The sequence below is a fragment of the Plectropomus leopardus genome, chromosome 4 (genome assembly GCF_026936395.1).
Source record: "Plectropomus leopardus strain MGB_pleo_1.0 chromosome 4, ASM2693639v1, whole genome shotgun sequence".
NCBI classification, from domain to species: domain Eukaryota; kingdom Metazoa; phylum Chordata; class Actinopteri; order Perciformes; family Serranidae; genus Plectropomus; species Plectropomus leopardus.
In genome coordinates, this window is record NC_142179.1 from 5984212 (window position 1) to 6010837 (window position 26626).

The 26626-nt window shown below is 38.4% G+C and overlaps 2 protein-coding genes across 5 annotated transcripts in view; one reads left to right on the plus strand and one right to left on the minus strand.

Annotated features, from left to right (window-relative positions):
- Nucleotides 1–23769, minus strand: part of dmrt1 (doublesex and mab-3 related transcription factor 1) — a 38026-nt gene extending 14257 nt beyond the window's left edge. The window contains exons 1-7 of one of the 4 annotated variants that reach the window (XM_042488674.2): nt 23650–23769; nt 23285–23543; nt 22765–22971; nt 18321–18544; nt 16693–16867; nt 14329–14486; nt 6945–7113 (exon numbers count right to left, since the gene is read on the minus strand). In XM_042488674.2, the coding sequence (XP_042344608.1) occupies nt 6945–7113; nt 14329–14486; nt 16693–16867; nt 18321–18539 (721 nt within the window). In that variant the 5' untranslated portion in view covers nt 18540–18544; nt 22765–22971; nt 23285–23543; nt 23650–23769. Of the gene's footprint in view, nt 1–6944; nt 7117–14328; nt 14487–16692; nt 16868–18320; nt 18721–22764; nt 22972–23284; nt 23544–23649 lie in introns of those variants that run through there. The other 3 variants (XM_042488673.2, XM_088076384.1, XM_088076385.1) reach the window with 3 other exon arrangements.
- On the plus strand, nt 21074–26626 carry LOC121944775 (cilia- and flagella-associated protein 157-like). The gene is made up of 9 exons (XM_042488670.2): nt 21074–21263; nt 22245–22516; nt 22832–22985; nt 23292–23559; nt 23671–23792; nt 24422–24572; nt 24685–24845; nt 25111–25272; nt 25690–26626. The coding sequence occupies exons 1-9, from the start codon at nt 21100–21102 to the stop codon at nt 25784–25786; spliced, it is 1551 nt and encodes a 516-aa protein (XP_042344604.2). The 5' UTR covers nt 21074–21099; the 3' UTR covers nt 25787–26626.

Consider the following 26626-nt stretch of genomic DNA (forward strand, 5'->3'; position numbering starts at 1 on the left):
ACTTACACCGTTGACAGGTGGCGTGATTTGATGGCACAGAATCATAAAATGGAGGAAGAGAGAGAAAATAGCAAAAAAAAGCGAAGGTAAGAGGAAAACCATAGACTGTATATGTAATGGCATTTGCTACCGTGACATCACCCATTTTTTGGTGGACTGAGTTCAGCATTTTAGTAGTTGCCATGTTGGTTTTTTAGAGCCAGAAGTGACCATATTTTGACCAGAGAGTGGAGCTGAGGATTAATGAGGGTTGGATTTGACTTACAGACTGTTGCAACATCTTGCAAACAGCATGTCACTCAAGCAGCCTCACCTATGTGCAACTTTAAGCCTTATTAAAATGTAAACAGGTGAGTCATAAAAAATTCACCCCCTGTACAGCTCTCATGGATGTTGAAATTAGCCATACAGGCCATGACTGTTTCCTGTGTCAGGCTGTAAACATGTTTATTTCTGCTGCAAAGTTGGGCATTTTACCATGGGGGTCTATGGGGACTGACTCTGTTTTGGAACCAGCCTCAAGTGGCCATTCGATGAAGTGCAGTTTTTGGCACTTGCATATTGTCGTAATTTTTCAGCCTCAGAGGAGTGTTCAGGGACAACGACAAGGATTTTTTTTCTTCCAGTTTTCAGGATTTCTTTTTTGGGGGGCGGGGTGGGGTCATGTTCTTCTTTGTTTTATTTTTTACTTTTTTTTTGCTTTGTTTTAGGTAATTTCTATGTAACTTTTAAATAATTTCTGACTAATTTTTGGGCCATGTGTTGTTAAGTTGCTCATTTTCTTCTCCCCATGTCTTTGAAAGAAATCAAACCACTTTGCTCAAGTTTCAAAGGGTTAAACATCTGCTGACAAACCAAGATTTAATGGGATACTTGAAGTACTACAACTAAAAAACTTGATAGTGTTGTTTATCAAAAAAGCCATTACAAACTAACAGTCTTTTTCTATATTTTGCTCTCCTCAGGTAGTGAAACAACACAGAGTACGTGCGCTGAGGTGAGTGATGTTCTCAGCATGTCAGTGACCAAAGCAAATGAACTCTTGCTGCTACATGACATGAAACAGCACTTCCTTTGAAAAGGTCACCTCTTGGGTTAGAAGTACCGATTTGTTTCGGGTTTAATAAATCCAAAAGAGTGAGAGGCCTTTTTGACATCTACAGAATGAGTGTGGCCTCGACTGTGTGTGTGTGTGTGTGTGTGTGTGTTTCTGAAGCGACTTTCTTAACTGCTTATGTGTGTGTGAAAGAGTGTGTGGGTGAGAAGTAATCTGATCTGAAAGCAGGTAAATCCCATTTTACACACGAAACAAAGAAACTTACTGAGGCCAATCTCTCTGTCGTTTTTTTTTACCACTTTTTTTTTCAGAGGAGGCGGAGAACCTGAAACGACAGACTTTATACGCAGTAACTCACTTTGGTGTACAGTACAGTATAGATTGAAGCAAGAAAAATCAATAGAATATCATCTAGAAAGATAGTAATGGATTTCTAACTTAATGGGCTCACACAGGTCTATCGATTAGCAGGATTAACATCTGCAATACCTCAACAATCTGATTTGCATTTAAATGACTGTACGCTCCATGCTGACACCAATATAACAAAACAGACAAACGTATAGCCAGCACAGCAGCGCTCGATTTTGAGGTCTGACATTAGTATAAATCTTGTTTTCTACAAAAAGTAAGGAAAGTTGCTGTGCTGACAAACTTTGAGTAGTTTTGAATTTTGAAAAAAAAAAAAAAAAGTCTAGACAAGGACAAAAAAAGAACATAAACACCGACAGACTCGGCTTGAAGCTGTCTCCTGTAGGACTGAAACAGCCATAACTCTATTGGGGCAGCTCATCTGAGGCTCCTTGTGTGGAAGCGGGGCGGGTGTTTATGGAGAAACAGTGTGTGTGTCTCTGTGTGTGTATATATGGACGGGAGAGGAGAGGAGGAAGAGGAGGAGGAGGGTTGCAGTGTGAGGTGAGATGTTGGGAGGGCAGCGAGGTGGGGTGGGAGTTTGATGGACTGCGCTGTCACCTCCCGCTCTGCGATTTACGGCGGCGGGGCTGCTGACGAGCGCGGGGCAGTAAACAGGCCGGCCGGGGGCGTATTTCACAGAGAGCTGGCTTTTATGAAGAACACCAGGACGGCTCTACCCACAGCTCCGCCCGGCCCGCCGTGACGGATGGAGAAAGACGCATGACAAGCTTCATCATTGTTTGTAAATCTTAACTGTTCCCGCTCACTAACTCCAGAAGGCAATTTTGCGGAGACAGCGGGGCCTGCGGAGGGGGAGGGCGGAGAGGGCGGGGGGAAGAGGAGGAGGCGGAGGCGAGGAGGGGAAAGGACAGCGTGGCACTCCTGAAGGTTATTTGGATCTCTGTATTTGGCCAACTGATTAGCCCTATCCTGGGAGGGAGATAAATCTGACGGGGTGCTGTTTGGCAGCCAGGTAGAAGGGGAGGGCAGGTAGGCTCACAGCTCACAACTATTTCCTCCTCATGGACGATCTGAAGGTTCACAACATGTTCGGTCAAAGCGAAACAATTCAAGGATTATAAGGAGATGTGGCTGAATTTTGATGCACTAAGGCAAGTTAAATCAACAACCAGGCCAATACTCTGTATATTAGTTGAACTTACTTAAGCTGTTTTTGGTGATTTATTCTGCAACTTTTCTGGTGTACGTGAAGGGAGAGACAAAAGCCGGTGAGAAAATGAAGAAACAAGCGTGATGATAAACAAAACGTTACACACTGATGCTTATTAAAGCCATGTTTTGTTTGATAGCTACAGAAAAAATACCATGAAGTTAAGTCACTTAGAAAGTTATCCACAAAAGAAACAATGGCATGACACAACAAAATTCAATGATTATTCCAAAACCTTCAATGACTAAAACCTTCAATGTCTAAAAAATCTGATTGGAAAATCCCATGACTCTAATGACTGTGGCAACCCCGCATATATTAATTTTTTTGTCAACTTCAATGAAAATCACCCCAACGGTCCACTAGCTGTCCATTCTGTGTGTGTGCAGTGAAAAAAAAATCCAATGTCCATACACAGACCTGTGTGACTCGGACTGGTGTGCTTGTGTACAGGACGGGAAAAGGCCATGGATGTATAAAGATGAAGAAGAAGGGAGCGAGATGGACAATAAATGTTGTAATAGTAGGGGTGTATTTGTTTAGGACTTGTTTACACTCCACCTCAAAATAAAGCTCCATGTCACTCCAGATAAGAGCAGCTAAAAATATCATGAAATACAGTAATTCAGACTGTAATATCTAAGATAGATAAGATACTAAAATAGAAAAGCTACTGTACCTTTTTCCAGCCACATTATGTGAGATAAAAAGTTCAATATCAAATGCTTACAAGAACAAGATGCTTATAACCCTGCAGAGTGATTTAAACTCAGCTGATAAGATATGAATCAGCCCTGGAACAATATCAAGGACATTGGTCAGAATATGCACACAAACAACTGCACAGACAAGTGAAAGGAGCAGCCTCAAAAATCCTTCACACACAACAACTTGGGCACCAAATGTTTTGAATCTTTGACAACACAAGGCTCCAACACACCTCCTTTAAGTCAAAATTGTTTTATGGAATGGCACCCTGAAGCTAACCCATATTTCGACTGCAAAAATGTTTCTACTTTTCTCTACCGTAGTTGAAAGTTTAATCTTTTTCTTATCTAGAATGAATCTGCTCATTTTTTAACATCTTTGGTTAAAAAAAACCTATAAAATCGTCTTCTTCTTTGTGCATCAAGCAATGTGACTGGCTGTTAAACACTATGATGTCACTGCTAAAGTAAGAAATTACTCTCTCTGCCGCAGCTACACATATAAATAAAACCAACACGGTAAAAATGGAATCAATGTTCCATCTTCACAAAGGACACAGAAGTGGCCCAAAAATCAGTGATGATGCCGGCAGATGCCACAGCACAGGATGTGTGTGTGCTCATGTGTCTCACTCTCTGTTAGACACGACTGACAAATACGTGGAACAAGTATGCATGGGATGCATGTTTTATCATTTTCAAGAATCAGATCTTCTGTATCATATTGTATATAATGCTATTTGTATCATTTATAATAGAAGATTAGTTTTTTGCCAAATTCACTCATGGGACACAGAAAAATAGTCAAGATGCCAAAACTATTGCTAAAGATCATTTGTTGGCTGCGGCGCTCAGTGCTGCTGCACGTCGAGCGTGAGCAGTTTAGCTGTTTAACATGAAAGTGGGCAGTGCTAGACTGAAAATCGGTGTGCTTTGCCTCACTTCTGCAACAAGTGTATATCTGGTATTACATCTCAATTTCCTATAAGTATAAGTATGGTTGTCGGGATAAGCCAGAATCCATACGTTGAAAACAAGCAAGATTAAATTTGATACAGTACAAACTGAATCCATACTTAAGTTGCTTTACTCACAATGTTTCCCTCAGTGTATCAATTCTGTATAAACGCAAATTCAAAAGGAGAAACTTTTATGTGTCAAATGTGAGATTTATTTTGGTCTAAAATTTTGATGTGATCTAGAAGGAGACAACATCTTCAAAATGAGACAGTTTATTTTAGATGCTCAAAAGACTCTTACTGCCCTGTTATGTAATATATGCATCAGCTTTGATTATGGGAACAATACTAGCCGAAAACTGAAGATGGTAACACTTGGAAAAACCTGAATAACATTAAGTGTTGGTCACTCACTAGTGTTGTTATGAAGACCTGGTTTTGTTCATCACAATACAGGCAGCATCTTTGATTTTACTTTGATTAAAAAATACAGAAAATTATACAACCTGTGATGAGGTGTTGCAAGTAGATATTATTTGCGAGCAAGGAGTCACAAGCAAGAAAAAATGGTTGCAAAAACCACCAATTCAGATGGTTTATTTCTCTGGTGTTAAGAGTCAACACCAAATGTGGGACCACCCGGTGAGAGTGTTGTTCTTTCGTAATGGAGCATGGAGATTCACTGCAGGAGGCTGACGTGGGACCCTCACAGGAAACGGACAGGTGAAAGTCATAAACAAATACAGGTACAAAGGGGAGATGGGGGGGTCTTTAGGATGATGCTGGTGGTGTCAGCAGTCTATTTAACTGTAAGAAGGATGTTGATGTTGTGCTAATGACGCTCTTCCCCCATGTCCTTTATAAATGAGTAATAATATACAATACCACTGGTGTTTAAAAAATCAACAAATTACCTTTTTGTTCTAGTCAAGCGTTATTCTGGGAGGTAAGATTTCAAATAAAAACTTTTTTTTCTAATTCTAAGTTTTCCCACCATCATTAAAGATGATGATTAGTTTTACTAAACCATTTAGGTTTATTTACTCCCATTCCATTCTTGACATTAGAGAAAATAAAGAGACATTTTATATGTAATAACCAACAGGACTTGTCATCTATCAATCACAGTCCTGTCAAGACAAACCAGGGTAACAGAGAGTTGGTTAATTACAAGAAAATGTAAAGCTTGATGTTGCACAATTAAGACTTCTCATAACTGCAAAATACTGTGTGTGAAAGGGTAATACACCAAAGAGAGAAAAAAGCAGTATACTGTCTTGGTTGGTGCTAATATATTCATCTACAGCATTTCAATCTAAATGACCTTCAAGTTCATGAACAAGAGTCACAACAGTGCGTTGGATATGCAAGGGCACTCTGTAAATTAGCCACTCAAAAAAATTACAACAATCGCAGAATGTCTTACAGTTTTCTTAAAATATCTAGAAACATCACACCGTCAAAGTGGAAAATGCAGAAAGGGCAAACTGTAATCTTAAAATTTAATCACACATAAATAGTGCACCAGAGCAACATCAGTATAACAACCCCAGACTGTCCAAAAGTCAAAGAAATAGGCCTTAATGTTGGTTCATTTACGCTGGAATAAACAAAGTGAGGGCAGTTAATGCGAGCATAAACTTTCGTCACAACTTTCGTTCAGACAATCAACATCTCACTAACTGTTTGACTCACTTATCAAAGCAAATTCCAAACAGGACAAGACTGTTTGCAATCTGTGCTCGCAAAATACTCTAGGCCTCTAAATGCAACAAAGATTGAGAGAAAAAGTGTCTCACAGAACTGCCTCTTAAAGCCTTTTTATCCATCCTGACATGCATGAAACAAAAGGTTTGCAATACCCAGTAATGTTCATGAACAGACTTGTCAATCAGCCCAGTATGAGTATCTGCATTATCTCACTCTCATCGTGCACTTTCATGCATTCCTTACAAAGTTCCACAAATACTTTTAAGCAATTCGCATGATCTGATTTACCCACATTCACAGGTACTGAGAAAGGCAGAAAATCCAGGCAGCCATGCTCAGCTGAGATTCCCATCTGACACTGGTGGCGTATAGAGTGCCAGAAATCAGAGATCAGATCTACTTCATCGTTAAACACGACGAAAAGAAACAGAGCTGCACCGTCAAGTCTTTGACAGTTTTGTTTAAAAGTTGATTCCTGTGACGGCTGCAAATTATTGACAAAAGGCGTGTTTTTAATTTTCAGGAAAAACTATAAATGAAAATTGGGTAACACTGAATAGCTCAGCATAAATTTGATGTCTGTAATCATTTTAACAGGAAAGATAATATAGACAGCTAACTTTGTAAATTTTTAGCCTTTTCATGAAAACTCAGTTTGAAATTTGATGCAACAAATGAATTTGAGTCAGATCGCATCACATACACAGTTGTGTATTTGAAGTAAAGTAAAAAGTAAGTATAATAAAAGTAAAAAAGCTTCACTTTAAACTAATTTCATCTTATAAAGTTTATGGCACTCTTGACTTTAGTGCGATCCTCCCTCGAATGTACTTAACCACACTGTTGATAAAGTCAGGGTAAAACTTTATGGGGCCTGAGAAGTGTAAGTGTGAGTTTGTTCGTGTGTGTGTGTGTGTGTCACTCACAGGCTGCCATGGTCTCAGAGCAGTTGTTGTTGTCATCCAGGCTGAAGAGGGGCGGCACACAGGCGCTGGTGCCCAGGCCCTGAGTCAGGTAGGTGGCTGCTGGGTAGTAGGAATGCACGCGGTACTGAGAGGGCACGTTGTGGTTAGACAGGCGACCATCATGAGGCATCTGCTTCAATCAAGACAACAACAACAAAAAAAACAGACGAATTAATACAAACAGGAGAGGTCTTAATATGCCGTATTTCATATTATCACTTTCCTGGAAATCGCACATCCAAAAGATGCCAGGACCAAGACGTTCTTAAATACACCACAGATTTTTTGGTAATTCTATATTTGGGTATTCTGAAACTGAAACTTAAATAGGGCTGCAATAACTACATTTATTTTCTTCTTTTCGTCAATCAATTTAGGGTTCTAACTTTTTTCACGACCAGCCCAAAATACAATATGAACCGTAAATGCGGGGCTACCCAATTATAAAACGACTGTTTTTATACAACACATTTATTTGCACAATCAAGAGTGGTGGATAGCATGAGTAAAACACCATGGAAATGATTAAATTATGAATTAACTCACACAACTTCATCAGAAATTACTGTTGTGGTTTAATTCCAGTTGTATTTTTTAGGCTAGGTCTAAGTTCCATCCCCTTATCACCCCAATTTTTTTTTTAATTGTCTATTTTTTCCATAACCAGTGGGACACCCTAAAGTCAGAGCCATGTAATTTCTAAGAATATCAAATCTCAAGAAAAGATGAAAATGCCTATCATGATTTCCTGAAGCCTAAAGTAACATCGTCGTGACCAACCATACAGACACAACAGCGTACATAACTACAAAAACTACCTAACTGAACACACAACTTAGCTTAAGACAAAAAATAAAGAAGAATATTAACAAAAATAAATAACGACAAAGAGTAACTTTTGCTGGCTGCCACTGGTAGAGCGCCAGAACCGCAAAAGTAATCCAAAATATATTAAATTCAGTATTAACACGACATAGAAAATAAGAAAATATTTGCATCTGTGAAACTGAAAGTAGAGAATGTTTGTTTAAAAATAACCTTCATTTGATTATAGAGATAGCTGACTGTTTGTATTTACTATTTGTAAATCATCTAATTGTTTCAGCTCCAAAATATAATTATATAATATAATCCTTGTCCGAGTTCATGCCAAATTCTCTCCATCTGCTCAAAATGCTGATGGAAAGTTGCTGTTTAATCATTTGCTGGTGGTCTGTGTAATTTGGTGTCACATGAGGTGATGTTCGTGATCACATAGAGGCATAAAAATCATCACAGCAGAGGAAAGTAAAAAAACAAAAATAAAATCAGCTGGTTTGGCAACACTTCTCTAATATCTGTGGTGGCTTGGGGATGTTATTTTTGCTTTGATGGAATTTCAAGGAGAACAGCTGATCAAGATGAGTGACTAATGCTAGAGTAAAAATGTTGCACATAGAGGCTTAAAAATGTCTTTGCTTCCAGTCATTCACTGTTTGTTAAAGAGGCTACATTTTATCACCAATGAAACGATACAAGTTACAACTCCTGCGCTGGATTTCTGACTGTATATGTTACTATGTCCTTGAAACTATTTTTTTCAGCAGCAAATCAGGACTTGAGTGAAATACTGTTTAATTCTTCCTAATTTCTTTCATAAACAAACCACATGAAAACCCCCATAGAGGTACTTAAACCTTTTTTTTACATTATCTGTATGATATTATCCCATATATTCTAGTCTCAACAACCCCAGTTTATTTATAATCTCTGATTGTTTTTCCTTTTCTACATTTGTTTTTTTTTTCACATACAATATAAAAACCATTGTTCTATGACCCAATTCACATGTTTGTCTGTAAAATCCTCCAAATCAGCCATCAGATATTCACAGGCAACACCTTAACAACATAATGTGCCAGGTTGAAATATGGTGATAAAATAATATATAGGGAGAAGAATTGGTGGTGTTTGAATTCACACGTCCGTGGCTTGTTCTAAAAATGGGCTGCAACACGAAGCGCTGGCTTTCTCCAGTCCTCTGAAAACTTTAAAACGAGCTGTCTACTCAGCAGCAAGGCCGCCTCACGAAGGGTTTTCAATTTCACTTTTATGGAATTTGATTTCTGTCAGCCTGTAATATGTCACCCGTATTGTCCACACCATCAATTCTCCGACAGCTTTATAAACTGTTATTTAAGCTACACTCAGCTCTTGTATTAGGCCGTGAAAAATACAATAGAGATTGGATTGGAGTCTGAAAGTGCACTAAGCTTACGGTTTGCAGGACACATACAGCACCAAACAAAACTGTTTTAGTGAAAGTTGCTTACAGAAAAAGGCAAGTTTCGTTGTGCGTTGCTTACAGAAAAGGTCTACAACCAGCGGTCACAGGCAGATCCACAAAGAGTGACCTGCTTAAACTGTCAGTGTGAAGCTACAATACAATACAATACAAACAATTTATTTCCTTTGATCCATGTAAACTAGCGGTGGTGAATGTTATTTTTTAACTCCAGTTTGTGGATTTAAACTAAACGAAATTTACATTTAACTTATTTTACCAGTAATTCCATGTTAAGGTTACGACAGGTGTGCTTTGCTGTAATGCCGGGTTCAACAACATAATATTTTTGTCTGTTACAACTGTCACTGTGCGCAAGCAGCCGATTACAGACTCACAAATTCATGACATGACAGACTACCCGTTGATCTCCCCCGACCATTCATAGCCTGAAATTTGAAATGAAAACTATCTCCATACACACAAGCATTGAAGCACAGTTTCATAAATAATCTTTGTCCATAGGGACTGATATTTACAAAAGAAAGAAAAGGTATTTGCAGGCTGTGATTGGTTGTTTATCATCACATCACATGACATGCAGTGCGTGCTGCTGAGTTCCAGAAGTTGATGCACATCGCAACGCCGTCGGCGTGTTTTATGAGTGCGCCTGCTGCGTGTCTCAATCGGAAACAATAGAAAGGAGTGCAAAAAAAACTCGGAACGCAAGTCTATTGCTAAGACTTTACCTTGTGTATTCAAGCAGCCAAAGGTCGATCCGATAATTGGTACCCTGGGAGTGTTCATCTCTTCAAAGATACAATACTCAGTGAGATTAAGAGAATATGGGATTCAAACATTACATCGTTTCAGTGCTTGAACTCCACAGTAATGTTAGTTTGTGTGTGCACATAGACATATTGCCTTTTGTTTTCTTTTAGATTACTTCTCGACCATAAACAGCTGATTGAGTGCCACCACAAGTCACTGTTTAGTGGGTTTCAAAAATAAATGAAAAGGGAATTCAGTTTTATGTTTCCCTCACTGTACCAAAATCATATTGAATAGTGACCCCACAACCAAGGTGAACCATAAATTTTGTTCTAGTGTTACACAGAGAGTCAACAGCGTAAGAGGGTAAAGCAGACACAGCGAATCTGAAAGCATATCAGCATATTTAGGAATTTAGTTCTAGTTTCTCCACTGAGATAAACTCAGTGAGGCGTTCTTCACAAGTAACGCTCCCTGTCAGAATCACAAATGACCTGAAATCCTCAGAACTTGCTTCTTAATGCATTTTCATGGCAGAGAGAATAAACAATTTGATAGATATGTACTGCAACTGGCTTGCCACACATCCTCAGTCCTTTCTCCAAACTCACTGGCTAACTTGCAAACTCCTGGGAGGGCCTCCTTACCTCCCTGAGAGGGCCTGTCTTCTTATCTGGCACCATCTCCTGTCTGGAAGCTCTACACCACCCTTATATTATCATCATCTACCTGCATGACAGCCAAGCACCACTGAGTGCACAGGAGAGGAGGAAGATGGCCTGACACTGATAAAGACCACAGTGTTTCCCTTGTGGGGTTTGATTTAGCAGTGGGAAGTGCTCAAAATCTACAGATCACTATATTATGATAACCTTTACTGTTAAGATAAGCTTAATTGGTGATGATTTAAAGGAAGACTGTATTTTAATTCAATGACATTTACACATTTCAAAAATGTTGGTAGAGGAAAATAAATTACCTAACTGAATCTTCTGCAAACCATGTAATTGCAAAATATCAAATAACTGGTAAAAAAAAAAAAAGTCAGTTTAGTGTTGTACTGCGTGTGGAATATTATTTGGATCAAATATGTTTTTAATTCAATCACGTAATGTTTTCATTATCAGGATTTGATCCATCTGGTCCGATAACGTTTTGAAAGTCGAGATGAGTCATTTTATCACCATGCAAGTTATCAGAGCGCTAAAACGAAAGTTTAGCCGTTCGGCCAGTGAGAATTAGCCGCTCTGCTTCACTCAGTCGCTCTTGTGCACTTGTTCTATGGACTCAATAATGCAGACTATCCAGGTAATTTCATACAACGGAAATATAGCATTTTTGGCTCCATGCACCACTGAGCAACTTTGGATTGAGTCGGGACCATCCAAAAATGCTGTATCCAGGTCTCTTAATACATCCATGAGTAAAATGGGTAACTATAGCTGTAATATATTTACATAAATAGACATCTATTATGACACTTGTCTATAAGCTGTGTATCAGAGACAGCACTTGAATGAAACAGGCATGAGGCTCTTCTAGAGCAACACAACTAAAATCTCTGAAAATTAAATGATTAAAATAGTTACAATTATATAATTCTTAAAAAGATGTTAAGTACACTTTCACCAGATGTTATGATGGAGAGAATAAACTTCACCTTCATAAACTGACTCCATGCACAGAAAGTCTATGAGAAAAAATGTCACAGCTCTCTGCATAGTGCAGAAAGGCTGCAGCGATAAGTGCTTCAACAGCAAATATGGAGACAAAATCTAAAACTGAGTAACTCAAGGATAATCACTTCCACTGCTAAAATACGAGTATAGCCCATTAAATTGTAGAGGTTTAGGACAGGTAAAGGAGACAGGAGACACAAGAGGAGAGCTTTTGATAAATAGCAATTCTTATTCAGGTAACAAAAAACTAGAAATAACTGCTTTTGTTTTATTTTTAAAGAAATATTTCATCATTCTTGAGTTACCAATTGTGCAACTGTGTGCTTGTGGCACCACTGAATCTTCAAATAATCAGTTCTTCATGCAAATATTTAAAAAACAAGTAGTCCCTGAATTTGAATAACCGTAGCACGTAGCCCTCTCAACCTGACAACTTCACTAAAAATATCATAAATCACAAAGGAAGATGGCTAAATTATGCTAAAGAGTGCTAACTGATTAGCATTAATGTGCTCACTTTCTCCTTCGAGCGCTGAGGCATAGCGGTTTGTTCCTCTGCCGACAGACAATACCATTAACCTTTGCAATTCAGGCTCTGCTGTGCGCTGCCAGGTTAGCGGAGGCAGTGACCCCAAAACTAGATGTTGCTATTGGGGGAACGGGAGGCGGGTGGAGAGGGGGGTGCAATGGTGGACAAATGTTGTTCATAAAAAACAAAACCACCTCATCTGAGATCACTGGAGAGTTATAGATCTAATTTGCTTCACGCACAAGCTCATCTCATTTGACACAATAGAGATACATTTAAGCATAAATCAGTGTGAATATACAGATGGGTGAATGTGTGTGTGTGTGTGTGTGTGTGTGTGTGTGTGCATGTGTGTGCGTGGGATGTTAGGTGCTATCACCCCAATGTGTCCTACGTTATACCATAAGTGCCGGCATTAAAGCAGACACTGTCATCCATCTCTAAGGAAAACAAAGAAATAAAAAGTTCATATAAATCACTTGCAGGTGCAAAGAAAAATAACTTCTAATGTCCACAAGGTTATCTACACATGCACAAGTTACATCATCATCATAACAATTCATCTATTTTTTAAAATAAATTTGCTTTCTTTTTGTACTCTGTTATTTCCTTTATCAGGACATTTGACTTTCATACTATTAATTCTGACAGGAAAATGAATCTATTTTGATCATTTTTATTTTTTATCAAGCAGAAATGCTAAATGTTTGATTTATGTTACCGATAATCTCTGTTTAATTAATATTTCAAGGATTTTTTGGGGGGTGGGGGGTGTGATGCGTATTTTCCCATTTTTTGGTGGGATACACTTGTGTTTTTGGGGTTAAAAAGCTGCTGTGAAACACCACATTGTGTCAGTAAACAACACCCAGATACCTCGGCTCATATTCTGCTGAGAAACACAAACACTGATGGAAACACAGCAAAGGACTCCTAAAAGACAACTGGTGTTGCTGTCTGTTGGTCTCAGACAGTGGTCTGCAGCTTGACAGGCGTCTTGCCTAAGTGTCACACCATCCACTATCCCCTCCACCTCCTGCTAACAAAGACGGCTCATATACTACCTCACTTCAGAAAAGCTGATATGATACGTGTGAAACATGCAAATGTAACACATTGTTGGTATGCTGAATTGCAAATAGTTTCTTTTGGCAACTAGGCTGTATTTACACAATATCTACAATCCTTTACTGTATGGAGGTGAGCGCCTTGCTCGTGGACACCTTAGCTATCATTTCTGAAGCAGATGAGGCCCACATGTTTAACACAAGTACATGTTATTGCGCTCTTCAGGTAACATGTTTGTTTATCTAGCGCGAAAGAAAAAAATTTGACCCCTATTTTTCAAGGCAGATGACTTGCCCAAAAGATTTCCTGACTGACTGACGTGAGTTGCATATTACTGTGACAAGTTCTGTGGTGAAGGTAACAATAGTAAGTCTTGTTCATGCTGAGGAGATTCATAGCTAAGCAGCTTATCTCCTGTTTCTGAGGCATAAAGCAGCTTAAATGTGAAGTTTCCCCTCCAACACACACACACACACACACACACACACACACACACACACACACACACACACACACACACACACACACACACGCACACACACACACACACACACACACACAACACCAGTCCATCACTTACTGTATGACCAGTCCATCTCTTTAAACACAGAGCAGAGGCTCCACTCTGAGACAGGACAGATGTTACTAAATTAACCCGTTTTACTTAGAATTCTTTATACTGCAAAGATTCACAGAATATTGACTGATTTAAGACATTTTATATTATTAACTTCAATGCCTTTTAAGACTTTTTAAAGGATCCACAGGAACTTTTGAACCAAGATTATGAACTGCAATTAAGGCACATAGAAATACACACACACACACACACACACACACACACACGTCCACTACTGTGCTTACCTAGTGGTTTAAAGCAGTGGCATGAAAACACACTCATCAGGAAGGTTAAACACACATCGCAGGCAACCAACACGCAGGCCCAGCATGTGAAATACCTAAAATGATCCCTTAAAAAGGCTTCAAATAGTCTGACTGTTACCAATGATCAACACAGTGTTTCGTGTTAGTCACCTGGTATTGCTGGTAGTTGTAAAGGTTGCCGTAGTAGGCGGGGTAGCGGGAGGGCTGGTAGAAGTTGTAATAGGAAGTTTCCAGCAGCAGATCAGACGGGCCATCAGTATGAGCCCGGGCACCGGCTGACGGGCTGGGGGACAGTGCCGAGCGACTCCCTGTACAAACACACAGACAACAAAAAAGACAAAGATCAGCTCTGAGGCTAAAGTATGATGAATTTTCAGATCATTATTACATTTGAAAGAGGGATCTGAGGATTACATTTATGCATTTTTGCCAAGTTTTTGTTGACTTTGTAAGAAAATAATCATCTTTTATTTACAGGATTCCAACATTTTTTAAATTCTTTTTAAAATTTTTTTTTAAAGGTACCATTTATTTCAAGATTTTACAATGCAACATCAAAAAAAATCATAAAATCCTCCCTCCCATTTCTCAGCATTTTTAAAACTTTTGAAAGATTGATTTAAGACATTTTAATACCAATTAAGGCCTAATTTTTATATGAATAAATTTAGTATCTTTTAAGGCTTTTTAAGGATCCATGGGAACCCTGCTTTAAATTATACCTTTTAAAAATTTCTCAGTTGAGTCTTTGCTGATGCTGAAAAACAACAAATTAACAATGAAAACAACCTTAAAGGATGACATCTACTCTAGTCGTGCAGATCTAGGATTGTAGTAGATCTCTTGATGGACCATTTAATCAGAACAGACGACATATTACTTGAACTTCACCAGATGTTTCCAATCATTCCACCCCGAGCTCAAATTACTAACAACAGCACCATCTGCAGGTGACACTTGTTTTTGACGCCTGATTAGCAGACCCAGCCCAACACAACATCACAATACAGGAATGTGTGTGTAGGTGCCAGATAATCTTTCTAATTGTATTATTATAAATGTTATTTCATCATGTCAGGCGACTGGGTCATGTGGTGTTAGATATCACAGATATCACCGCTGTCAGTTTTGTAAATGAATGGAGGAAAGGGTGTAACAGAAGAAGCCATCATTTTTTGCTGACCTCATTTCGCTTTGTTATATTTTGTCACTTTCTTTGATCGCTGTTTTGTTATGTTTGAACACCTGTGCGGCCGTGGAACCTGCTTTGAAATGTTTGATGCAACTCTTTTCTACAATAAATTTAAAAAACACAGCCATTGGAGTCATCCCTCTCATTCAGTGACAACCAGTACGTCCGGCAGGTTAGTGCTCCTCTGCTCGGCCTCTCGGCAGCTAACTTTTGAAAGCCTGATAGTCGCCAATAGTGGGTTTCCCAATCTGTACAAACATGACCATCATCATCACCATCACCATCATCATTACTCATTATCTGTTGTTCTTTCGTTATCAACAAGGCCACATTCTTCTCAGGCAGACACTTATCTTTCGTTCTCACACAATGAAAACAATGTGCACCACTGACGCCAAAGATAATGACATTTGTGGTCCCTGATCTGATTCTTGTCATCAGTGAAACACAGAGTGCTCGACTCCTTTTTCCACCTCAGTCTTTGCTCTCTGTTGCCAAGCCAGAGCACCAAAGTTCACTCTCACACAAACGCAAAGCAGAAGACGCGAGCAGCCTTGACCTCAGTCATATTCCAACTCCTAAAGTTTGCTATCAGGTTGACAGGGAACATGATAATCTTTGTCTGCCTCTGCTCCACTGCCTAGAAAGACGTCAATAATCCCCTTTCATGCTGCTACCACTAAAATCTACTTTAAGTTTTACTCCTTTCTCCCCCTGAAAATATCTCTTTTGGGTGTATTTAACTATAAAAAAAAAACTTCTTGTCGTGTTGACTTTTTCAGTCATGACTCAATTCAGTCTTTTTCACCCTGAAATGGAAATGAATCTTTAAAAGACGAGTTAATCTGCGTTCTTTTCTGTGTTTTTCAAATGGAAACTCCCACTCAGTCGTCAGCAAAAAGCAGTGACGTAGGTTACAGCGCTGATGCCCTCCTCTCTCTCTCTACCCTCACACATGCCTTCACAGAGTGTAAACATGGAGAGTGAGGAAAGCGTAAACTTGGAAGATTTGAGTTTGGAAGTGGGAGATGTAGCTACTGTATACTTATTAAATGTATTTAATTAAGTGAAGACACATTGAGATTCAATAAAATATTGCATTTGCACTGTAAACACAGTACAGACTAAGGATGCAATATTGGATTTTTGCTGATATCCATATGGATGTCTTTTTTGTGCTGTATACAAATGTGAATGTAACCAAAAAAATTTTGCATACGTACCAGTGCTGTTGTTTGGAAAAAAAGACCTGTAATAACTACATTAGTCATGTGACACATGAGCGGCAGGACATTAAGTGAAAACACTTATTTACACTTTACCTGTGGCAGCAAGAGAAGCAGTGGAGGTACTGGTGGGTGTCGGGGATCGTCTCTCCACAGAGAACAAGCAGTCGGCTCCAGCTTCATTCTTCACCATCACCTCAGGGCCGGTCAGAGCCACCGGACTACAAATCCCAAGCTCCACTTCCTGAGCCTGCTGCCGTCTAAGGGCGACCTAGAGGGGAGGAAAGGAAATGAAAACGAAACATTACCCTTATCTACTCATGACTTTCCAGGAACAGACTCAATATCTGCTGATAATGCAAATATAATGCTACAAACTAATAATCAGTAAGTGACTACTTTTCACTTTTCAAAATTTTTACTTGGTTTTCTTGTCCACTATGCTGACTTTGTGTTAAAATTCCTTATGTTTTTTTATTCTAATCTACTTACAAAACAAAGTAGTAAACTGATAAAACTGAAGCCATGTACCTGTCATGTTGTTGCTGTCTAACAAATACAATACTGCAACTAAAAAACTGTTAGTTACAGATGTAAAAAATAGATATATATTATGTGTTAGATAAGTAACAGAATACTAACAGATCAATAAAAAAGTTCTCATTTATGCAGCACAGATTGTAAAGCCCTTTGAGGCAAATTTATATTATAAAATAACACTACTTAATTTAATATACCTACACTACAAAAGCAGAGATAATACCCGGTGCTTGTATGTAGCTACTTACAACAAAAGTCACATAATGTAGAGCAAAAATATTAATCACCTCAACTGAAAATGTATCAGCAAATATTTTTACTATTTATGGTCACCTTTAAGCCCCAAAAAGGAGGATTATCTCTTTTTAATCTCTTTTATATCATTGTAAATTAAATCATTTTGAGTTTGGGTCACTTCATTTGAAAAAACAAGACGTGAACATGTAAAACTGTGCTCTGGGAATATTTTCAGGAACAGCTAACAAATAATATTTTAAGGAGAATATGTTCATAACAGGAAAATCTTTGTTTCAGTTATCAGTGTTTTATTTTTTTAGATTACTATTTCTTTGTTTTGCAATTGAGTTGCAGTAAATTTACACTGGTAAATATATTTAAATATACATAAATATATAATTAGTGGTATTTACTTAATCTTTTACCATGGTCATCAATTAGCCTACTCAAAAATGATTTTAAAATAAAATGTTACTTCAAGCTACAAACTACAAAGCTACATTACCACAAAATATAGATAATGTTGCAGGTTTAACTCTGTTTAATGTAGCCTAACTGTTCATTTTTTAAACTTATTTGTAAACTGTTGGCTTTGTGCAATAAATGTAACAACACATTCATGAAACATCCCTAAAAACACAAACATTTTCCTAAGATCTGTAAACTAGCTTTGCGAAAACTAAGCTAACGAGCTAGCTAGCTTGGTTTACATTTTAGGTTGCTTTGATGTGTTACAACAAAAGTAAACTAAACCACAGCAGTTAAAAAGCATACAAACACAAATACAAATAGTTTTCTAAACAGTTACATGTTATCTTTCCTGTTTCACACCGCAAAAACACTTTATTTTCGTCAAATTGTCCTGTTTGTTAATTTCCTCTGGGCTCCAGCTAACGTTAGCCGCGCTGCTAATTGGTAAAAAAAACAATAATTAACGGTTGACTTACCTGGGCCGCCATGACTCTCTGTCTCTCAGCTATCAGTTTACATTTGGGACACTGGCAGTCCCTCCAGTTGCAAAAACGCTTGTGCCCCTTCAGAGGAGACACATAGCCGTGGTTTCTACAGCGGGAGCACTTGGGCATCCTCGGGACTTTCTGGCCTTTGGACGGGGACAGAAGTCCGGGACACTCCGCCACCTGCTTGCTCTGCTTGTCGTTGCTCATGGCTGCTGAAAATTTGAAAAGAAATCTGGTGTTAAATGCTAAATCTGCACAGGATCGAGTGCAGTCCGGTTTTAAGCACTATGTTGAGTTAGTTTCAGTAGGCTCGGCTGGTTTAAATCCCGGACTGGTGGAGGGCTGGAGGCTATAAGGTCACCGTCCCTCCCCACCCCGCTGCTGTGACTCGTGGGAGGAAACGAGCTGGAAGCGGGGGAGAAAGCTGGCAGGACAGTGGCATCACTCCTGCTGCTCTCTACCTCATTTGTTCTTCACATTTCACTTTTTTTTAAAAAAAAATATGATTAATAAAAAGCCCATTGTTCCATGTCAACTTCTCCCTGTTTAACCCAACTCAACTCCAGAGATGGAAAAGTACTAAGTAATAAGTGTTGAAATTGCCTGTAAGCCAAGAAGTAAAAGTCTTGCATTCAAATGTTTACTTAAGAAAAAATACAAAAATAATAGCATCAATATATGCTCAGTTGTTTTTTTCCAATTGGTGAGGCTCATTTCTCAAATATGAATTAATATTCTCAAAACAACAGGTGCAAACCCCCAGACCACACTTGTTCAAAACAGATTTGAATTTCTTATTTCTTCCAGTAAATTAATAAAAGTACAGTTGTCAACAGTTTGCACAATTACCAACTGACAGTATCTTGCTGATCAAAACTGATTACATTACTTCTCAGTCAAATAGTTGTACCATTCAACTGTCAAATGTGTTACGCATGGCATATAAAGCTATAGATATATAGCAATAGATATAGATATAGATATAGATCTGTTGTCCCTTTTTTGTGTGGTCTGAGGTGATGTGTGTTCAGATATTCATGATGTACTAAATCTATAAAGATCCTGTTAGATCTCACAGGGCCTCCCATGAGAGTTTATGGCTGGGTAACATTTCACTGTATCCCTTTAACTGAATTACACTGGTTAGTTCCCCTAAACTGAATATAATTCTACCTACAGGAGCTTATCTACTCATTTTATACGTAATAATCATTCCCCCCTGGGCTTGTAGTTATGCTGTAATATCTGAGTAGCATCCAGTATTTAGTGTAGCTCTTTTTGTCATGATATGCTACGTGGTGAATTAATACTCTCTTATTAATTTCCTAAGCTTGACTGAGCTGAAAGTGAATTAACCTCCACACTGGTCAGTCATTCAGCCATGTGGATTTATGGGCAGGGAGTGAAGTGAGGTGAAACACAAAGGCACCCAATTAAAATCCCTGCAGCCAAATGGAGAGGGGATGAAAAGTTACCAATTAAAAAGCAGGCGTTTACACAGCGCTGAATAAATAACTGCTACACTTCATTGGCCGAGTTGCTGAGTTTAATTGCCTCTGAGGTAATAATGATAGATTATAACACAGTGATGAATATGTGATTTAACACACTTAACCTTTCTATTAGTATAACAGGCTGCAGAGCGAAACAGCAGCGAGGTCAGTGTACCAAATGAAAAGAAGATTCATTTAATGACATAAAGGAAAAATTTGGAAACAAAAAAAAAAAATAGCATTTTCTTCCCCTGCATGCACAGAGTACTGTATCATGCAGCCAGGCCATTTATTCTATGCAATACTGGCTCACACCACTTCAGGGAGCCACTGAGTTGAAAATTATCTGATGGGTGGAGGTGGCCAGAGGTCACACCAATAGGTCAATGGATCAGTTTCATAATATATAATAATAAATAAACTCTGTTAGTCTAATGAGTCTAATGATGAAGATGTATGAAATAATGAGAAATTACTATTACCAGTAACAGTTGAAAGGCTCGGAAGAGATAGTTTTGTTGCCTATTTTTAGGGAAAAAAATAGCAGAGATTTAGTATCTTTAAATCTCATTTGAATGTTTTTAATAGAAACGATGAAGAAATCAATTATCCTTCACACCTTTAAACTGTAGCCTATGAAACATTAGGTTGTTTGTGTGTGTTTTTTGGTGCATAATTCTGTATAAGATATTATCAATTTAATATGGTTTTGTTGTAATTATTTTATCTTGTTTTGTGGCTCATGTTTTGGATTTTATTTACTTTGTCAATCACTTATTTTATTGCAGTGCATTTTTTACCTTAAAAAGGTGCTGTACAAAAAAAGCTTTTATTATAATCATTATCATCATAATAATAATTATTATTATTATCTATTGTCAGCATTTAATTTGTTTTTAAATCAAACCAAATTAAATGAAAGTGGATTTTAATTTAGCCTGTTTTTTTTTAAATGTTTGTGCTCGGTGATGGCTTTAAGTTCAAGAAAAAAAATCGGATATCGCACAATCAAATTTATCAGACCATGCTAATCACTGAATATATCAATCAAACATTAAATTAAACTACATAACTGTAACAAATGTATTCGTAAGTCTGTTTTTGTTAAGAATCCGGTCCAAGTCTGGATGTACGATCTGCATTATCACATTTTTATCCTCTTGCAACTCAAACATCCTTGCGAAGCAGTAAACTTTCCGAAGAGTCCCTGAACGCCTCGTTGCCTGGTAACGGCGCGGTTCGTTTCCTCACTTCAGTCAACTTTCTCTGAAACAATGCCCAAAAAGAAGGACAAGAAAAGCGGCGAAAAACAAGATGAAGCCAAAAAAACACAGAAAAAGGAAAGTCCAGCTGCTCCTGCAGATAAAACCGGGTCTGGCGATAAAGAGAAGGATTTATATTTGACTCAAATACGATTTCTGAACGAGCAGGTGGAGAGGTGAGGCTGTTTCACACCACAAAAAGTGCTTTAGCTGTTCCCAAAATAAGTCAGTTTAAGTTCATTTAACGTTAATTTCATATAATTTTAGTGGGAATGTGTTCGTGTTTGTAAATGCTTTGTCTTTCATATAACTTTGTTCACGCTTGTTCTTCAAACTTGGATTAAAAGAAAATCACTTCAAAGCATTTTAGCTGAGTGTTGTAATGTAGCCTAAAGTTATGCTGTGTTAGCCTGTCATTTGTTAGCTTGTAATGACTTTGAAAATAACTTATTTAAAAGTGTAAATACACTGATCTAGCCAAAAAACACACTCAAATGACATTATATTACCAGTCGTGAAAAGTAACTAAGTACATTTAAATACAGTTTTGAGGAACTTGTGCTTTACTAAGTATTTCCATTTTATGTTGTGTTGCTTTAGACTAACAAAATTTACCTTTCAAATGCAAATATTGTTCCTTTTTCTCCACTTTATTTATTCAAAACCTTATTGGTTATTTTTCAGATTAGGATTTAAAAAAAAAAACGCCATCACTATTTCAGTAAAATTAGTAAAGAGTAATACCACAGAAATATAAATACTGTGCTACAAGTAAAAGTCCTGAATATATATATATATATATATATATATATATATATATATATGTACATAGGTAGAACAAATTAAATGTGAAGAACAAATGGGGTAGAAGTAGCCACTTGTGTGACTACGGCGCTATTTCCCCTTCTGGTATACAAACAAACAAACAAAAATCACATAAAAAAAATAGCAGTGTAAAAATAAATACCGTATTTTCCTCTGAACTGTCGTGAAGTAGAAATAGAAAGTGTCAGCAATAATACCCAAGTAAAAGTACCTCAAAATTGTACTTAAGCTCAGTAACTGAATAGATGTATTTAGTTGTTTCCAACACTGCAAGAATCATTTATGATTATGTTCTTAACATTTAGGCCTGCATGACCCTCTTCCTCCTCCAGATATCAGCTGAAATGTGACCAACTGGAGAGGCAGAGGAAGGATTTAAACTCTCAGTACAGTTCACTGGAGAAGGAGAAGAAGGACATTGTTGATTATCTGAAACGCTCCCTGCTGGAAAGGGAGGATGAGGTGAACGAGCTAACGGAGGAGCTGGAGAGTCATCGGCAGGCTGCTGATAAGGACAGAGACGCTCTGCAGCTGCAGCACAGTCAGCTGAGACAAGAGCTTCAAGACCGGATCGAAGAAGTCAACGCAGAAAACACAACACTTGGTGAGACTGAAAATCTCTGTAGGTTAAAACAGGGATGAGTTCATCTCTTACTGTTTATGGTCCTGCAAACATATAGTTTTGAAATGGTCCTGTGGTTTCACTTTTTTTCACAGTAAATGTTATACTTAATCATTTCACTGAGAAAATACTGGTATTTCAGGAAAAATATTCCACCCTGGTGTCTGGCTGAACAGTTCAGCAGCCTCGGCACTGCAGTCAACACAATTCAGATGCAGAGACAAACTTACTGGTCTGGTTGGAGCTCAGTGAGTGTCACCGTTTCAGGTTTAATTTTTCACTCTCTCCACCTTTAAGCGGCCAGGCTGGCTGGTCTGGAGGAGTTTCAGAAGCAGAAGGAGCAGCTGATGTCCGACAAGGAGTCGCTGAGGAAACAGCTGGCCAGTCAGGAGGAGGAACACAAAGCTGCCCTCCACAGCCTGGAGATGAAAGCACTGCTGGAGAAGAAGAGGTGGAGAACACTGATTTACTGACGCTATCACATGTGCCATTACAGCCTACCATTATAGCATATCATAGCTATGAAAAAATACACAAGTGTTTAACAGTTTTCACAAACCTTTAATATAATTTTATATACTATGGCTACATATTTTAAGATCCTTTTATTAGTTTTTAAAGCTCCTAATGGTTTTGGTCCCAGTTATTTGTTATGTGTGTTTGTGCACTTTGTGTAACAGTTTTCCTCATATGAAAAGTGCTATACAATTAAAGTCTGATTGATTCATTAATTGGCTGATTGATTTTTACCTCAAAGGTTGGAAAAGGAGATGGAGAGCCACGTGGCGGCCATGGCAGCAGAGGTGCAGCACCTGGTGGACCAGAAGGTCCCAGAGACGACCAGGTCGGCCCTCCAGGAAAACATAGAGGTTAAGACCCAGATCAGCCAGCTGGCGGAGCAGACTCAGGTCCTGATGGAGGAGAACTCTGCGCTGCGGAGCCGCAAGAGTCGGCTCAGTGTGGATGTGGACATCCTGGAGCAAATGCTCAGCGAGACGTCCCGCAAGAGCTGCGTCCGCAAGAAGGTAAGAGGAACAGAAATTACTGTTGGGGCTCAAAGTAGGATCAGATCCTCTGGGTGTTGCAGTTTTAGAATACAAATGAAGTTTACATACCTGATATCTTCTGTCCATCAGGTGGTGGAACAGCTCACAGAAAAGTGTCAGCAGCTGCATGCGGAGCTGAAAGACTGCAGGCAAGAACTGGAACAGCTTCAGACCAAACACACAGCAGTCCTGGCCGAGATGGAGGCACACAGGTCAAAGTTCATCTCCTCTGTCCAAATACCTAACTGACTCTGATGCTTTCTCAAAGGTCAAAACTAAAGACAGGGTTCACGATGCTCACAAATGTCCAAAATATAAATTTCTGGACAAATCAAAACAAAACTCAGTTGTACACACAAAGAAAAGATGAGAACATACAGAATCACTCTTAAAAGGACTAATTGGTCTTTAATGGATGCAGCTGACTGAAGCTCCGCCCACTGAAACACAAGCAGGTGGCACTGAAACATCTTAACCAAAGACAGTAATTTAGTTTAAGTTTTGGTCTTTTTAACAGTAAGCATGGACAAAGAAATGCAAACTTCAATAGTAATTAAAGGTGATGGTTAGATAATATTTAAAAGGATCTTTGGTTAAAGATTATACTGTTTTCAGGTTGAACCTTATATATGGGTCTCTACTAGAATACATTTACACACGTTCACAAAAAACTACTGGAACATATTCACCTTTTGTATGAAATGCTCTGTTTAGTGGACGTCTTTTTAAGCCCAGTCTGCTGTGATTGGTCTGTGTTTCCAGGCCTCCCACACACGTCTTTTCTGGATTTTAACTCATGCATTGTGAGTACAGCCTCACTGTCGGTGTTGCGTCTTTATAGACAGGACCGGGTCTCGCTGTCTGAGCAGTGCAGTAATAACAGAGCTGAGCTGAGCCGGTTGGAAGCGGAGCTGCAGGAGGAGAGGAGGAGGAGGAGCAAGATGAAGAGCATCATGCAGGAGGCAGCTGTCACTCTCAGAGAAGCCCTGATGGTAAAACAAACAAAAAAAAATTGTAGTTTAAAACATGAGGACACAAATATGTTCAAGCCAACTGAGGCCTAATTTGCTAAATTTTCTTTTTCTTTTTTTTTGCTTCCTGCAGGACGCATCGACAGATCAGGACTCAGAGGTGGACTCTGTGGTCCAGTGGAAGAGGCTGATGGAGAAGCTGCTGGTGGTCTTGGACCGGCCCCAACTCACCAAGTCCACTGCTGAGAAGGACCGGCTGGATGAGCCGCAGACCTCTGACCCTGCAGCAGACGGGTAACTGGATATTATCTGTCAGTGTTTGTACTGACCACAATATTTTAGCTTTTTTTTGCTCTTTAATGTGCATCATGCCCCACATTGGGAGACTATAGCATCCATCAGCTACATACAGAAAAACTCTGTGACTTTAATGTGCTTGATGGCATGTTTAAGTGTACATTTTTGGCAGAAGTTTTGATAATCCAATCACAACAAAGAACTGATTGAAAGAAAAGATTCAGCAGAGTGAAACCAAACTCCTATTTTTGTGTCTTTACAGAGAATTAATCCTGAATCCAAGTTTGAGTTTCCAGTTTGAGTTGGCTCGTTACAGACCCGGCGATCTCGGCTTTGTCCCTCGTCCCTCAGTGAAACACAAACGCACGCTCTCAGGGAGGACGGGAGCAGCTGGGACCAGCAGCACTAATCTGTCTCTGCACAGGTTTGTATGGACATCAGAATCACTGTACATGGTCTAAAGTGGACAGTTGTGAGAGTGGAAGTCCTGTTTTAGTTTCCTTTATCAGCGCAGTTGACTTAAAAGCAAAATTGTCTTGTTTTTCAGGTGGAAAAACAACAACTCTTATATTAAATTTAGGATTCCTTTCACAAATAATTTATTTTAGGCAAAAATTACTTAAAACTCACTTATCTTATTTTAAATTTATTGAAGTTGCCATATTGATATTTAAGAAATTCCATTAGTTTTTTTTTTTTAAACTGAGTTTTCACACATTTTGAAAGGAGAGATGTCACTTAAATTTAAGATTATTATATTAGTTTTGTTGGAAATTATCTTTTTAGTATAACTAAATTTGTTCAGTACACTTATTTACTGTTGTTCTTTCCATCCTCTCAGGAAGCCGTCCAGTCAGAAAACAGCCAGCTTTATTAACCGATCTGATTCGGCTGTTGGACTTTTGACCTCCAGAAACTTATTCCCTAAACCGAGATAGAAGCAGCAAAACTAATTTCATATTCATGTTAGAGAAAACACTTCATATCTCCAAATTAGAGAGTCTACTCCGTGGATATTTTGACCTTCGAGTGCCCAAAATGTATGTTTTTTGTATTATAAATGTCTTTGTTGAAGGGCTAAAAGTTTCAAATAATCATGAATGCTTGAATTTAATGCAGCAGTCGACCAAGAGGAGAAAATTTCAAGAATCAATTTGGCAAACAACAAAATTATACAGCATGCACCATTACAGTAAAATCATGACTATTTTCACTGAAACTGTGATTGTGATAAAACTCACAGTTATAGTGGGAATGGTAATCTTTACATCTTATTCTCACTGAAAAAAAAGATGATATTTTTGCTGCCGTCTGTACCAACAAGCATGTTCCCTTACAGCTGGAAAATGATTTGTAGGCTGAGGCGTCTCTGTAATACCACAATGCTTCAGTTATAATGGTATGTTGTCACACATAGTAGATTAATAAAAAAATGCAGCTCCTGTGATTTGGATTTTGCACTTGGCCATACAGCAATTTCTATAAAATATGCTTTTCTTTTCACCATCCATTAAGTGTAATTGTTTTTTTTTTTTGCAACACTTTTGTACAGTTATGGTTACAGACTCTCTCCTCCTCCCATCACTATTTGAGTGTATTTTGATTGTAATATGTTTGCCAAAAATAGAGTCAAAACACACAATAAACAAAGTTAAAGGTGAATATGACAATAATATCATAATAATGATATAATTATTGGCATGATAATGATATCATGCCAAATAATGATATCATGCCAAATAATTAATAAAGATTTGTGGGTCATCAATGAAAATGAG

Excerpts from the sequence above, each read along its gene's own strand:
- LOC121944775 (XM_042488670.2), top strand. The coding sequence starts at position 21,100 with ATGCCCAAAAAGAAGGACAAGAAAAGCGGCGAAAAACAAGATGAAGCC. Across the intron at positions 23,560-23,670 it reads AGAGCTGCGTCCGCAAGAAG|GTGGTGGAACAGCTCACAGA; the intron begins GTAAGAGGAACA and ends TCTGTCCATCAG. Across the intron at positions 25,273-25,689 it reads ACTAATCTGTCTCTGCACAG|GAAGCCGTCCAGTCAGAAAA; the intron begins GTTTGTATGGAC and ends CCATCCTCTCAG.